Genomic DNA, 15,866 nt, shown 5'->3' with positions numbered 1-15,866 from the left:
CCAAACTTATTTTCTTATTTTTGCTTCTATGATTTAGGACCCCTAGTCACCATGTCCTGTGTAAAATTTGAGGGCTGTTTTTTCTATTTCCTTATAGACATATTGGTAAGTTCGATTTTGAAGATAAGATTAGTCTTTTATCTGTCTTCATGAAAGTAAAAATAGCTGTAAATGGGATTGAATTTGAAGCAACAGTCGACCTACAATGTTTGGCTTAAATCTTTCCCATTTAATTTCCCCAAAAGATGTGCTAAATCTTTCTCATATGAAGACATTTATGTTTAAACTCTTCTAATGCATCTGTATTTCCTGCCTAATGATGAATATGTAATTTTAAAAGAGCAGTAATCATGTTTACATGTTATGACTGAATTGATGTAGGGTTTTTTTTGTTTGTTTTTTGTTTTCATTTTTGTTTTTTGGTTTGGTTTGGTTTTGGTTTTTTTCCTGGTGGTAATAAATGCTGATGGCCAGGTGACTGGATTCAGTAATCAATCACTCATTGCTAATACCTGAAATTGTCGTACTTAGAAATTCTAGTGTTTATTCTACACTTGACTATACATGTATATAAGAATATGGATTTGGCCTTAAACTTGAGGGCAACCAGGGCCATAGTTAACTCTGAAGACTAATAACTTCAATGTCTCTTCCCTCTTCTCTGTACATGACTTTTGTCTGAAATGCAAAGATAATTTTGAAGAAGTAAACCAGAGGTAGAAACTAATAAAGATCGGTATAATGTAATTATCACTATGTGATCACCCAGTGTACCCATTTCCTAGATTGAACTGAACAGCCATGTTTGCTTTACCTCTTTACTTACATCCATATTTTCTGCTGATTCATTTAAATATGTCCTCCACATTGTGGTACTTCAACCCTGAATACTTTAGCCAGCAAAATTTAAAAATAAAAATCACATGTTATAGACAGTTAGTTACAGTAGTAGAACAGAAAATTAATGTTAATTTCTTTATTTCATCCAATATCTAGTCCACATTCAGATGTCCCTAAAGTGCCTTTTTAGCTTAGTTTTCAATCTGGGACTATTCAAGGACTATGCATCTTCTAAAGTTATTCTACTTTGTGATCAAGATCTGGAGACTTGATCTTAGGAAGCACAAGATGTCAGGTTGTCTCACCAGGGGTAATATCATGGTCACAGCCTAAAAGTAATTTTCCTGTTTACAATTATCCAGTAATCAATGAGGACAATAACCTTGGCACTGTGTGGTCAAACAATTGATATCTAACAATTTTCCAAATGGATTTAGCATCTTAATTACTTACCTGAACTCTTGATTCCACATGATTTTCCCATATTGTCCTTTCTCTACAGTTTGGCTAACAATCTTTTGTGAAGAAACTTTTTCTCATCACTAGGGTTGCATTGCAGCTCTTCCCGCAAAGACAGAACTTGCTATACTTTAACTATGGAATTTTAGAGAATTGATGTCACATACTGGTATTATATGATGTTAGTAATATATATTGGAGTTGATGCTTGTCCCTTCTATGAGTAACAAATAAGTACTTGCTATCTCATATTTCTATATATTTTCAAATACAATGATAAACTCATAGATTGTGAATTTACTCGATGTTTGAATGGTTTTAAATTCAAGATAGATGGTTTAATTATTTTGCTTTCTCTGGAAATTTCTAAGGAAACGTGAATTAATATAAACACCCCCCCCTTTTTTTTTGCCATTCCTGGGGCTTGAACTCAGGGTCTGGGCACTGTCCCTGAGCTTCTTTTGCTCAAAGCTAGCACGCTACCACTTGAGCCACAGCACCACTTCTGGCCTTTTCTGTTTCTGTGGTACTGAGGAATCAAACCTAGGGCTTCATGCATGCTTGGCAATCACTCTACCACTAAACCACATTCCCAGCCTATGAATTAATATATTCTTAAATAAAGATTTTTTATACATGCCAGTTTGGTATTTTCTGGTATAGCAAGTAAAGACCAAATAAAACTTAGAAGAATCATGATTTTTGTCTTAGTTTTTAATGTATTTTCTAAGGCAATCCCTAAAATCTTTTTAAACTTAATTATGTTAAGTGCTGAATACAAATAAGAAGTTTTTCAGTTGCTTCTTTTTCTTTTGTGATTTAACAAATAATAGTTTTGTTTTGTGTTACTTTAAAAAATATGTGAAAACAAATTCTACAGTTACTAAGGTATATAAATAATGGTTGTGTTATTTTGATCACAGCTATAATTCTTGTTTGTCTAAATGGCATTTCCTGTAAAGGCTAAGTCTCTTCATTAATTTTCATAGGGAGCCAGCTGTGGAAATAGTCACATTAAGGGAAGAAAAGCCTAAAAGCTATTCCCTCCCCTTTTCAATCCAAATTTGAAAGGGTGATTTACTTCAAAGTGATTGCTTCAACTTCAAAAAACTTCACTATGATTGTTGTTGAGCAAGACACTCTCAATAACGAGTACTTAACTGAATCTCCTATACATTGGAGAAAGCATTTTTATTAACCCAAGCTTTGTCCATTGCCAGTGGGGTGGAGTGAGATGCAAAATAAGTATGAGTCTTTGAGATCCATAGTTGATTCTTGATTTAAATACTATATTATGCACCATTCATTTTAGTAATATATACTGTACTGAACAAATCAATAACATGAATTGATGTGATAGACCTTTATTAAATTGTCATGAAATTATTTTAATTGTTATAGTTATCATGGATCCTAGCAAAGTTATTATGAAGCACAAGGGATTATTTTCCATTTATATTAATCTTCTTAATATTTAAACCCTGTCAACTGTTCAGATTGCCTTTTATTAAATATAGCAAAAGTTTCTTTAAGAGGCTTTTTGAAGGAGTTTACATTCAGATTTCATTGTCATGAATTGGACGTAAATTGGTACTGATCATGCCAAATGCTCGGTCCTATTGATAGCTGTGCTTTGCACACTGGTATTATTGGGTGAAGGTATGCTTTCTTTGTCTCTAGGGTATAGATAAACTTTGAAGCTTGTTTATTTATTTATTTCCATTGTCTATCAACAAGACATTAGACCATTTTTCAAACATGTTTGTGAGAAAGGGATGAAATATTTGCATTACAAATAAGAAAGTGGATACTAACAGACTTGCTTTTTATTTATATTTCATTTAAAATTATTTTCTGGAAAAAAGTTCAAGATCTCTTATGTAGTGAATAGTATAAATGAACTCATCTGTACACCCAGAATTATTTTGAAGCAAATCCTAGAAACCATAGCATTTTACTTGTAAATATTCTTGTTGTGTGACAAGAATATGTAATTATATATATATATATAGTCATGTGTATAGCTAATGCATCAGTAAAAATCCAGACAGTGTTCAAATTTTTCCAGTTGTTTAATTTTTACCATAAGTTTTTGAATCAGGATCCAAATAAGAACCATGCATTTCGGTTGATTAATTAGAATTTTTAAGATTCTTAGTTTATCAGTTCCTATATTCTTTCTTCCTTCTCCCTGCCCTTTCTTTCTCTCCTCCTTCCATTGTTTCTCTTCCCCCACCCCCCTGCTAATTCACATAAGCTTGCACACACACACACACACACACACACACACACACACACACACACACACACACACACACACACACACACACACACACACACACACACACACTGAGCTTACTTGTTAAAGAAATTGGGTCATTTATCTTACAGGGTTTTCTGTAATATCAATTTTGTTTATCGTATCTTAATGTTGTTTTTTTGAAATCATACTCAAGGTTTGTTGGTTAGTAGTAAAATATGCTTTAGAAAGTGTTTTATACTTCTATTAAGAAGTATAAAATAATTTGTTTTCCACTGAATAAGCATGCATTAATCAGCGTTACTTAGACCCTTTTTTAGTGATTGCAAATGCAGTTTTCAGCATTCGTTCTTCACTTAACTGAAATACCTCTATGACATAAATTATTTGGTTACCCTGAGGTACAGTTCTTACAGTTCTTACAGATAAGGATTTAAAAACAATTAGGTGTTTACCTAGCATCGTTGAAGGGACTTAATCTTTAAAAATCATTATGAATTTATGGATGCAAAAGCAGGTCTTGTATCACTCCTTTTCCAATGTTATTTTTATTGGTTCTGTAATTGTCCCAGGTTTGAATGGAAGAATCCTTAAATTGGCCTTGAGGCTTTTTTTTTAATTTTATTTTTATTTGTTTTTTAATATATATTTTTATTGTAAAGATACTGTACAGAGGGGTTACAGTTACATGAGTAAGGTAATGAGTCCATTTCCTATTGAGCATTGTTACCCTCTCCTTTGTTTTTCCCCTACCATCCCTTTCCTTCCCACCACCCGTACTTCCCCCCCCCCACCAGTTGTAAAGTTCGTTTTCAACATAGTGTCTTACACATCTCATTGTTACAATAAGTCTGCCTGTATCCTTATTTAAACATTTTGTTATTCCCTTCCCCTCCCCCTTGAGGCTTTTCAAACACTTTAGTAATCTCTGGTTCTGATAGAACAGGATCTTCCAGAATCATTTTCTGGACTAGGCTGGTGATCAGCCATTTCTCTAAAGAGCACTCAATCCTTTTTATAGTTAGAGACCATAATCTAGGTATAGTCTAATACTACACCTAATACTTTTTTCTAAAGATCGTATAGTCAAAAGTTAAATAAGAAGCAATTTTTAAATCTATCCCTGATCTAGTAATTTTCCATTTACAGAGAAATGGAGAGATTGAAGAAAAGTCTTAATTCAAAATAGTGAAAAATGTAAAAGAAACTTTACTTTCCCTTAGAGCGTATATTTTCATTGCGAAATTGGCATCTCATATTATGTATTATAAACTTAATGTGGTCTTCTCTAGGTACCCCTCCATTTTATGCTGCAGAATTTTAGTATGTGCTGACTGAAAAAAGCAAAGCCCACTACCAACAACAGTGAATCTAAATCCATCCATAAATCAGTAATAAAATAAAATAACTGAAATTAACTCAAATTATCTGAAATGGTTGGGATTGGCAGAAGAAAACAAAAAAATTCCAGTCTTACATAAAATGCTTCTATCTGAGAAGACATTTCCTCATCCATTAATTGAGTTAGAATAAAAACTGTTTATAGGCTCTGTGTCTATTAATGCAAAACTTTATCATTATCTGGGTTGTTCTTTTCCTGTCTCAATTTTGAATATTTTTCAACAATAACTTGGTGCTAGGCAATACATTAGCTTGTAGAAATGGGGTGGAGAGAATTCCCAAGTTGCTTGTTTTTATACCCTCTCTGCTATGAAGATGTTTTCCTCATTTATAATTTATGTGAGTCTACTCTGATAACAGTCTTAAAATTTACTTTGGTGTTTTTTAATCACAGGCCTGTTCTTTTCTGAGAAGTGGAAACGTGAATGCTGTTGTTTGAGACTTTACTTGTTCTAATCACCTTTCCTTTGATGTGTAATATTTAGTTAAAAATGCTTTCTATTACCTAAATTATTTTGGATGAAATTAGTTTAAATTCTGCATTTTATTTGAACCTTGAAAAGCCTCTCACATTTAAAAAATGTGTTATTTATGGTTACCAGGGGTAATGAGTATATAATATTCCTGTTTATTGTTATATTTTCAGAGTAGTCTGTAAGTGATCTACTTAATCATATTTCCTACATTTCTTTTTAAATGATACCTTGTTCAAAAAATACTAAATATTCAGCTATAAAGATCATATTTTCCTTATTTAAAAATTGAATCTATTTTAATCATATAGCAAAAAGTAGTCAGAAATGTATTAAAATGAAATTGTGCAGGAAAGCACAATTCTGTTAACAAGAATATATTTGCAATAACTAGTATATGTCTGAGTCAAGCAGAAAAGATCAGATAAGTTGATGTTAGGGGAATGAACCCCAAGATAAGTATTCAAATGTTTTTTTGTTTTTTTTCCTTTCATGCAATTGTTTCTAACATACTTATAAGATGATTTCTTTGTTGCTTTATATGTCCCTCCCCCACGGTATAACCCATGCTTTCACTGTATTTGATGTTGTTATAATTTGTGGAGGGGAAGGGAAAAAACAAATCGTTTAACTAGGGATACAAGTGGACCCACTGCAACAATGAGATGTACAAGTTGTTATGTCCAAAAACAAACTTAACAACTTTGGTGGGGGCTGGGGGAGGACCGGGTGGGAGCTGGGGGGAGTATGGGAAGGGATGGGAAGGGGAAACAAAGAGAAGGCAACAATGCTTGATAAGAAATGTACTCATTAAGGAGGAGGCTGCAATGCTTGATAAAGGAGGCTGCAATGCTTGCTAAGAAATGTACGCATTATCCTGCCCATGTAATTGTAACCCCTCTGTACAGTATGTTCACAAAAAAAAAAATTAAATTAAAAATTTTAAAAAAAGAAATGTACTCATTATCTTGCCCATGTAATTGTAACTCCTCTGTAGGGTATTCTCACAATAAAAAAAAAAAAGAGTATATCTTGTTTTGTTGCTATTGGTGGTAGTGGTATTAGTGATAGTAGTACAAGATCCTCTTCAATGATTCAGACTTCATTTAGTCAGATTATCATAGTAAAGATTTTCCCTAGAGCTCAAGTTGTTCTCTGCTAATGATAATAACCATTTTGTGTTTTGAACTCAGGACCTGGGCAGTGTCTCTGAGATTTTTTGCTCAAAGCTAATGCCTTATCGCTTGAGCCACAGCTCCTTCCTCTTTTTTTTTTTTTTTTTTTTGATTAATTGGAGATAAGTATCTCATAGACTCAAACTGCATCCATCTCAGACCCTGATCACAGGTAGGAGCCATTGGCATTTGGCAGATTAAAACAAAAACTTTTCATAAAGAGATTGATTAGATATATCTTTCAGCTTGCAAGTTTCCATTTAGCACAATATTTGTAGTATTTTTATTTTATTTAGTTGTTTTTCTACCAGTCATGGGGCTTGAACTCAGGGCCTGGGTGCTATCCCTGAGCTTTTTTGCTCAAAGCTAGGGCTCTACCACTTGAGCCACAGCTCCACTTATGGCTTTTGGGTGGTTAATTGAAGATGAGTCTCCCAGACTCTTCTGCCCTGGCTGGCTTCAAACCACAATGCTCAGACCCCAGCCTCCTGAGTAGTTAGGATTACAGATGTGAGCAGCCAGCACGTAGCTCTAGAATTTTTATTCTATATAAACATTTACTTAATAGAGATAATTCACAAGGTTTATTACAAGATAGACTCAAAGACCATATCATGATAAAATTATTATTCTGATCCTGTCTCATTAAAGTCCTCTAAAACCAGTTCTTTATAACAGAATAGGCTGACTTTCTGATATTTACCAATCCTTTTATCTTGTGATCTAAAAGTTCCAAGTAATGTTGCTACTTTATGCAGCATACATTTTCCCCATGTGATTATGAATACGAATTCCTTCAGACCTCCTTTTGTAAAATACATGGTTTTTACTTCCTGTGTTCTTTCTGAGAATGATTACATTTTCTCCCTTATTCTTTGCTACTTCTCAAATACTCAATAAACATCCTGGTATGTTTGCATAAGTTTTTTTAAATTTTATTTTATTTTATTTTTGTCTGTCATGGGGCTTGAACTCTGGGCCTGGGCCTGTCCCTGAGCTCTTCAGCTCAAGGCCAGTGCTCTACCACTTGAGCCACAGCACCACTTCCGGTTTCCTGGTGGTTTATTGGAGATAAGAGTCTTGCGGACATTCCTGCCCAGGCTGGCTTTGAATCATTATCCTCAGATCTCAGCCTCCTGAGTAGCTAGGATTACAAGCGTCAGCCACCAGCGCCAGGCTTATGTAAGCTTCACCTTTCTACTCAGTGGAGTCAAGAATTGCTTACCACTTCTAATCTGCTTTTGTAATTGCCACCTTAGATATTCTGCTTACATCCTAGTAGGCTTAGTTATGTTCTTCTAGAACTGCTGTGTAGAACCCAGGAGCCACTAGCTTCTAGTAGCTGTTGGCTACTTCAAATGTGGTTGATCTGAATTGAGATGTGAACTATTAATATACAAAAAAAAGAAACTTTTAGCTATCAGAGTAACTTTTTATGTAATATTTGGCTATGTTATTTTATGCTATTAAAATTTACTTCACCCATTTATTTTTATTTTCTTTTAAATTTTTTTTCAGAAAATTTAAATTACATATGTGGTTCATATTGTATTTCTACTAGATAGGCTGCCCTAGAATAATGTAAAGCTAATTATTATACAGGCATTAAAATCCTTGTATAATAGATAGTTCTGTTCCAGACTTTTAATTCCCTCTAGATCCCATGGTCTGAACTATATGGGGTTGCTGTGGCTAGTTTGCCATGTGCCTGACAGTCTCTCTGTATGACTTGGGTAGACTTTTCTCTTCTACTGGAAGACAATAAGGAAAAAGGTTTAGATTGTCATCATGAATGAAATGATTGCCTCTGTGGTAGGCTGTTGTAGTCAGTATTACAGAAGTAACTTGAAAAGGATGATACTAACTTTTGGATCTTTAGCTATGAGCTTTGTAAATGAATGTTACATATAAAATAAACGTTAATGAGGAGTACCCAACTGTTTTTGCTACAGTAAACACTGTTATGATTTGACTACTACTTGCTGATAACACTATAATATGTATAAATATTAGAATAAGAAACATTACTGATGTAATTTTACTATTTTTGGAAATATAGTTAACTTACAATCCACATTAAAGTTATGACTTACAGTACTTGTTTTCTGCAGATTTTAAGATGTATATAAAAGACAGCAAACTCCCACTTAGAGATAGATCAAAACAGTTTATGTTTTAATCTCATGTAATTTCCTATAAGTGCTATATGTGTAGCATACTTGAAACATTACTTGGTTTTTAATATAAAATATTCTTTTTAAAGATCTCTTAGATTTGAGTTTGAATGTTGGAAATTCTCTAAATTACCTATTTTAAATTTCAAATGAACACCGATAAGAATATAATTACACTTATATAATATGGTAGCTAAGTAATAAAACATTTGTTTGATCATTACAGAAATATTCTCTTGTAAAATACCAATTTTATCCTAATTTTTAGGAAACCAGAATTCGAGCAATGGATAAAGATGCCAAGAAAAGACTCCATAGCTTCTCTGTCATCAACCCTGTTGCTGGACAATCTGTAACTCATATATTTTCAGTTGATAGTAAAGAAGATCTTGAGAAGTGGATGGAAGCCTTCTGGCAGCATTTCTTTGATCTTAGTAAGTAGATATTGGGATTTTTCTATCAGTATATTCTCATTGCCTGAATGTTTGCACATAGAAATCTAAATATTAAAATATTTTCTCTTAGAGCTTATAGCAAGGATGTTGTATGGTTTTGAATAAAATGTTAATATGTCATCATTACATTGATGTTTTTCTTTCTCTCTCCACCTCTTTGCAGTGTCTCGACAACTATTGTTATAGAAGTTTGCCTTTGAGTTCCTACCACCCCTTTTTTTATGCTTCCTTTGATCCCTAAAGCAACAGAACCCCGTTTTCTTAAAAGATTAAGATTTTATCTACTTAAGGTGATATATTTGATCTAAGAGATAAGCCATTTGAAAAACAAAATGCTTTTCCAGGGTACTAATCATCATAAAATATTGAAATGTTCAGAAGGAGCCCCAATTTTATGTAACCTTCTGTTAACTCTACATTTGTTATTGTATCATCTTGGATATCGCCCAGAGATTTTTTTTTTTGAACCTCATGTGGTTTTTCAATAATACAGTCTAGTGCCAAGAATTATATAGAAAACAATATGATAGTATTTTGGTTTGGTTCAAGTGTGAAAAATATTTGAGATTCTAATATTTGATTGTCAGTTTAAAGAAGACTTACAGGAAAATAATGAAATTGTAGCTTTTTTTGTCTTTACCAACAATTTATTTAACAGCATATTTGTTATCTAGAATTTTATGTTGAAAACATGAGTATTGATGATGGCTAATTCTAATTAAGTTAATTTTTATTAGATTCAATTAGCATTTATTATTTACAGTGTTGTCTTATAAAACTACAAGGATGTCATTTCCACATAATTTAAGGCTATTTTTGCAACTTACAGAAATAATCCTAGAGACATTTTAGGAATTAACATTTTCTGGAACATTATATCCAGTTGTCAGGTTAATTTGTTAGGCCTCCTGATTCATGACTTCATTGTGCTTTAGAATAAAGTTTGGAAAGGAGGAAAGAAATAATTTATTGATTACCTCCTATGTATCAAATGCTTTTAATTCCAATAACATTCCTATGATATAGAAGACATTTCAGTCCACTGTACAGATGAGAAAACTAAGATTTTAAAAGGTTGTAGTCAATGGTAGTGAGATAGAAAATTCCTTGTAGGATTTTTAAAAAAATTATCCTTAAGTTTTTCTATGAGGATTTTTTTCAATTCGACATGTCAGTTCGTGAGAACAATGCATCTTGTTCAAGTCACCCCTTTCCTAATTCTTTATCTCTTCTAACCCCACACCTCTCCTCAATTTTCCAAGTTCCATTTGCATATATGCATTGAATATTCTGAGGGCATTTGGCATTATTAAACTCATTACAATGTTGTCTTTAAATACCATTGCTAGGTTCTCAATAAACATTGAAGTATTTGTTCCATCTTTATCAGTCCCATCTTTGACGTCTGAGTGCTGAGATTACAGGCATGTACCATCATATCATGCCAACAACTTCCCTTCTTTTGCTAATCATAGCTGAAATTTTAACTGGTTTCCTAAATGCTCTGACTTGGAGTCTGTTTTACAAAATGCTATACTGTATTTAGAAATGATTCTGATTATTTTATACTTGTATGGGCCTAAAACAGAAAAGATGGCTATATGGAAGAAATAATAATGTCAAAACATTGTAGTTAGGGCATAAATTAATACTAGTGGATACTCTTGTTCTCTATATTATCTGAAATAATTTCTCATTTTGAAGTGAGGAGCTAGAAGGATGAACATTTCAGAGTGTGTAGTAGGAACAAGGAAATGATGAATGATGACAATGTGGTCTGGCTTCTTTGGTACTTAATTCCTTTCTTTTTTGGGTAAAAATTGATCATTCTATATAATTTTAAAGTTCTGTTACATTTACTTTGAAATGTTCTGTATATGGAAGTGTTTATAAGATCCTAAATTTTAAACTGTACTTCAGACTTTTCAATTTTTAGTGACAAGCATAGTCTCTTGTAATCTTGGTTGAAAAATAATGTCTAGCACAGAATAAAGATTGATAGCAGAAGAGAATTAAATGAGAATATTTCAATATTTGGAATAAACGTCAATTATTTGGTCCTCCTTCCAGGTGGAAACTCAGAAGGGTGAGATAATTAGAATATACGAGGAAACACTGTGGAAGTGGGTCTCTTGAGCCTATAGAATAGCGAAGGTTATGGAGGTTAGGAGCAAAGAACATATAATCACTATTTTTAATATTTGAAAGCTAAAAACTATATAAAAGAGAAATAATCCTTGTTCTGGATTATTAGTAGAGTAGAACTAGGAATGGTGGATCAAAGATAGAAAATTAAGATAGTCTTTGCATATTAAATATTTTTCAAATATTTTGTAATAGAAATATTGAGTTAAGCATTTTTAATTGGGGACATTATGACAATATTGTGAAAATTACTTTCAATACTAGAGATTGTTATTCAATCAAAACATATATTTATTTCATATTAACTATCATGTATATCTATGCATACAAAGTTATTCACTGGAAAAATCAGCATTTCAGTTGTGAATTCTTGACTAAAGTACAGATCGTATTTCTACCTCTGACATATCAGTAACATGTAGAATGATATGATATTCTAATTTGCAACATGATTAGTATTCTGCCTCTAGTTTAACAATGCAATGCTTTTATCTGTGAATGCACAAAAAAACCACAAGAATTTCAAAGAATTCAAGAGAATTTGTCCAAGAATGTGACAGAAAAATATTTGCCAGTTTTAAGTGAATCATTATTTTTCCATTAGATAAAGAATTTTTTTCCTGCTACCAAGAAGAAAAAAAATATGGCTTTTATATATTTGTCTAAAAAAAGGAAGTAAAGGGGAAAATGTCAGCTCTCAGTCCTGTTGGATTTACATTTAGAGAGCAAGCTTTGAAGCCTTCTGTTTGGAAATGTATGTCTTCTTTAAGTTTTAATGAAGTTATTTGTAAACTTTACAATATTCTCTACTTAGCTTCATGATAAAAAAAAAAATACAAAAAGGCTCTTATATCCTTCTTAACTAGTTAAGGTAGTGTGTTTAAAATTCATGCAGTAATACCATTTTGTCATGACAACACAATGAATACATAATTTAACTATGCATGAAATGTCTTTAATTTTTAAACCATGGAAAATAGCCAAGTTGGATACTGAATGTGTGTAATAAAAATATTAAAAAAACAAATGTGGAGCATAAATCGGCCTGAAAAAAGGCATAGGTATATTATATTATTTTTCTACAGGTATAATATATAAGAATAGAGAGTCTCAGTAACTTCTTTTTATAATATTAATAGACACAGTATCTAGCACAGTTTCTATGCAGCATTCAGGTGCATTTAAATTAGGAAAATTACACTTGATATCTACTCAAGAGAAATAAATCTGAAAATTTGAAGATTAAGGTGGTGAAACATAAGAGAAAATTAATAATGTCCACACATATTTTAATTGGATAGTTGAAACAGTTGTTCAAGAATATTATTTTTATCTTATTTTCAATGCCCATTTTTTCCAAAACAAAGTAGACTCAGAATTTTGTTGATTGATATTTCTTCATAGTTAGGCTTTTATATGTCTTTTTTTAAAAATGAAAACACATTGTTTAAAGCTATATGATTTTGAAAGCATGGTAATCTTCTTAAAGAGATAGTTGTTAAATAAATTTTATTTTCTCATTTAAAATTTTTGAGAGCTGCCATTCCTTTTTTTCTAATTCCTTCAAGACAACTGTATTTCAGCTTATAGTTACTTTTTAGCCACCTTTGAGTACTTAATGGTTTAATACTTAACAGCCTGTGTAAACTCCTACCATGAGTAGAAATTTTAAAGTAATTGGTTATTTTGTGAACTACTATATAGCCTAGAGGTCTTAATATCTCTATCTTCTTAAATAATTTTATACACAGAATTAGATTTTGAAATTATGGGTAGGACTAGCTTTTGTACAAGTTTCCTTAAGGCAATGTTGAATTTATAAATTCACTATTTACTTTTAAAGCAAGGATATATGTTGATATCTGTTCATAATGAATTGTATGTCTTCACATTTATGTCTTAAACTAGCCTGCTATTTTTCTTTCTTTCTTCCTTTCTTTCTTAGGCCAATGGAAGCATTGTTGTGAAGAACTTATGAAAATTGAGATTATGTCACCACGGAAACCACCTTTGTTCTTGACAAAAGAGGCAACCTCAGTCTACCATGATATGAGTAAGTGGGGTTTGTCTTTTCTAAGCTGCAGGGTAACAAAAACAACATTGTCCCTACTCAAGCAGCTTATTCTATTGAAATTAAAATGCTGAAATTTTCAGGGCACAATCAAATGAATGAAGAAAAAGAATATGATTATAGACTAAGGAACTCATGTTTAATAGATGAATTAATACAAAATTAATGAATACACATTTTTCATAGTTTGAATGCTCAAGATCAAACAGATTTTAAGACTTAAAATGAATAAAAGTGCACTGAGAATAAATATTAGCTGAGCTGCTGATGAACATTCAGAAAATATAAACTTGCAGATTTTAAAATAAAATTACATTCGGTGATTCTTTTTCTGTATTTTATTGTTTTTTTTCAAGTAGTGTTGATAGGTGAATATTAATGATTGGAAGCTTTCATCTCTAGCCAACAATAATCAGTTAAGTTTAATACTCTAGAAAATTTAAATTTTTCTAACTTATTTGTATTTCATTTCCACATGTAAGATACTTATGCTGTGCTTAGGGGATTGCTGCAGTGATTGGCACAAGCAAAAGTCAACAATAAACTTTCATCTAATCTGCCACTCTTGTACCTGAGTTTCTACATACTAAAAGTTGTGGATCTAAAATTATATGCTTGTATTTACATACTTAAAAATACCAGTAATACTTCCAATAGTTAGGTATCATCTCCGATACTTATTTTTCCTAAGGAACCTTTTCACCCAGTATCTTATCACCAAATGATATAAGGGCTTCACATTCTTTTCCTGGGTTTGGGATTTGGGGATTTTATTTCCCTTGCAACAGAGACTGCTGTTCTGTAGGAAAATAGAGTATTAATGCAGTCATACTCATCCCAGTTATATTCTAAGCTTCCTAAGATTCAAAATAAGATTCAAAAAATCCAAGAATTAAATTGTACTCATGTATCTCCATTTTATGTTGTTTATTATAGCTGGCTACAGTATATATTTTACATATGTGTTGTGTATATGATATATAATTTTGTAGTACAGTTTATAACATCCTTGATTTTTGTTTTATTGGTAGTTATTTTTACAATTAAACATTTTACTGCTTATCCTACTGTTAACTTTTTTGGTGGTTGTTATAGCTTAGTTATTTGCAAAACAAACTTACTAAAAGTGAAGTTTATATGCCTTCTGAGTCTTTTTCTATGCATTTTTTTCTTAAAATTATTACAGGCATTGATTCACCAGTGAAACTTGAAAGTTTAACTGACATAATTCAAAAGAAAATTGAAGAGACAAATGGACAGTTCCTTATTGATCAAAGTGAAGAACCCTCCCCACCTCCTTGGGCTACAATCTTTGATGGTAATCATGAAATGGTCATCCACAAAAAGGTATTGTCCCCTGAAAGTGAGCCAGCACAAGATGGGAAAAGGAAAAAGAGACGAGCTCCTCTTCCTCCCTCTGATAAGCCTCCATTCAGCTTCAAAACACAGAGCAACACAGATCCATCCGTGAAGGACAACTGGGGAAAAACAAGTGTGTCTCCAGCCTCGCCTTTGGACACCAGACTTTCTAACCTTATGCACCACTTACAGAAACCAGTCGCTTCTCCTCGAAAACTTCCTCCTGCCAGGAAAAGTAGTTTAACTGATGGTGAGCACAGAGACACTAAAAACAATTTTGAAACTAAGCCAGTACCAGCTCCAAGGCAGAAATCCATCAAAGACATTTTGGACCCTCGATCATGGTTGCAAGCACAAGTATAGAAAACCTTTACTGTATAAAACACTTAACAAAAATCTATAACTGGAAGGCTTAATTCAGAGGCATTATAAATGTAAAGTTACATAATTGTACAGGTAAATATGATAGCAATTTACATACATAATTAATAAGCTACTAGGTACAGAAAACTATCTTATAATGAAGGAATACGTTTCTATTTTATTTCTGATTTTCAGAATATAAGTGGTTTTTCCCCATAGAGTATAAGAGGCGGTTTCTAGACAATATCCTAATTGTTGGAAGGGTTAATTTATGCCAAAATTAGTACCAGGCAGTGAATAAGCACTAGGCAGAAGAAAGCATTAACATTTCTTTTGGGGAGAGACTGTCTAGTAATTTAAAATGTGTTAAATATGAGCCATATTCTCATTGTGAGAATTTTAATACTAATGGAATGTTTCAAAGGTTTTATTCAAACCACAAATTATAGAATCCACCCAAGAAAATGTTCTTGTTAGCATTCTGGAATTCTCATCTAATGCTTCACTGGCTCACATCTATTGTTTAACTCTCTCGTTTATAGGCTTGACCTTTTAAATTCCTGGGATAAATTTTGGAATATTAGATTCTTTGTCTTTAAGGGGAATTTGTAATACACTATTCTCAGTAGTTTCCTTGATGAGCCCTGAAATCCTGTTGACATTAACTCTCCTAAGTGAAGCATAACATTTA

General features: G+C 32.3%; 1 protein-coding gene across 1 annotated transcript in view; it reads left to right on the top strand.

Moving 5' to 3' along the window:
* The window catches only part of Rtkn2 (rhotekin 2), a 63,797-nt gene extending 48,081 nt beyond the window's left edge, over positions 1 to 15,716 (top strand). The window contains exons 10-12 of the mRNA XM_042696497.1: positions 9,051 to 9,216; positions 13,328 to 13,435; positions 14,640 to 15,716. Of these exons, the coding sequence (XP_042552431.1) occupies positions 9,051 to 9,216; positions 13,328 to 13,435; positions 14,640 to 15,175 (810 nt within the window). The 3' untranslated portion in view covers positions 15,176 to 15,716. The remainder of the gene's footprint in view (positions 1 to 9,050; positions 9,217 to 13,327; positions 13,436 to 14,639) is intronic.
* Positions 15,717 to 15,866: the final 150 nt, after the last annotated feature.

Source organism: Dipodomys spectabilis, unplaced genomic scaffold (genome assembly GCF_019054845.1).
Source record: "Dipodomys spectabilis isolate Male_0828 unplaced genomic scaffold, ASM1905484v1 ptg000207l, whole genome shotgun sequence".
In the NCBI taxonomy this organism is placed as follows: domain Eukaryota; kingdom Metazoa; phylum Chordata; class Mammalia; order Rodentia; family Heteromyidae; genus Dipodomys; species Dipodomys spectabilis.
Note: the sequence above shows the minus strand (reverse complement) of the source record. Positions and strands in the feature narration are given on the sequence as shown.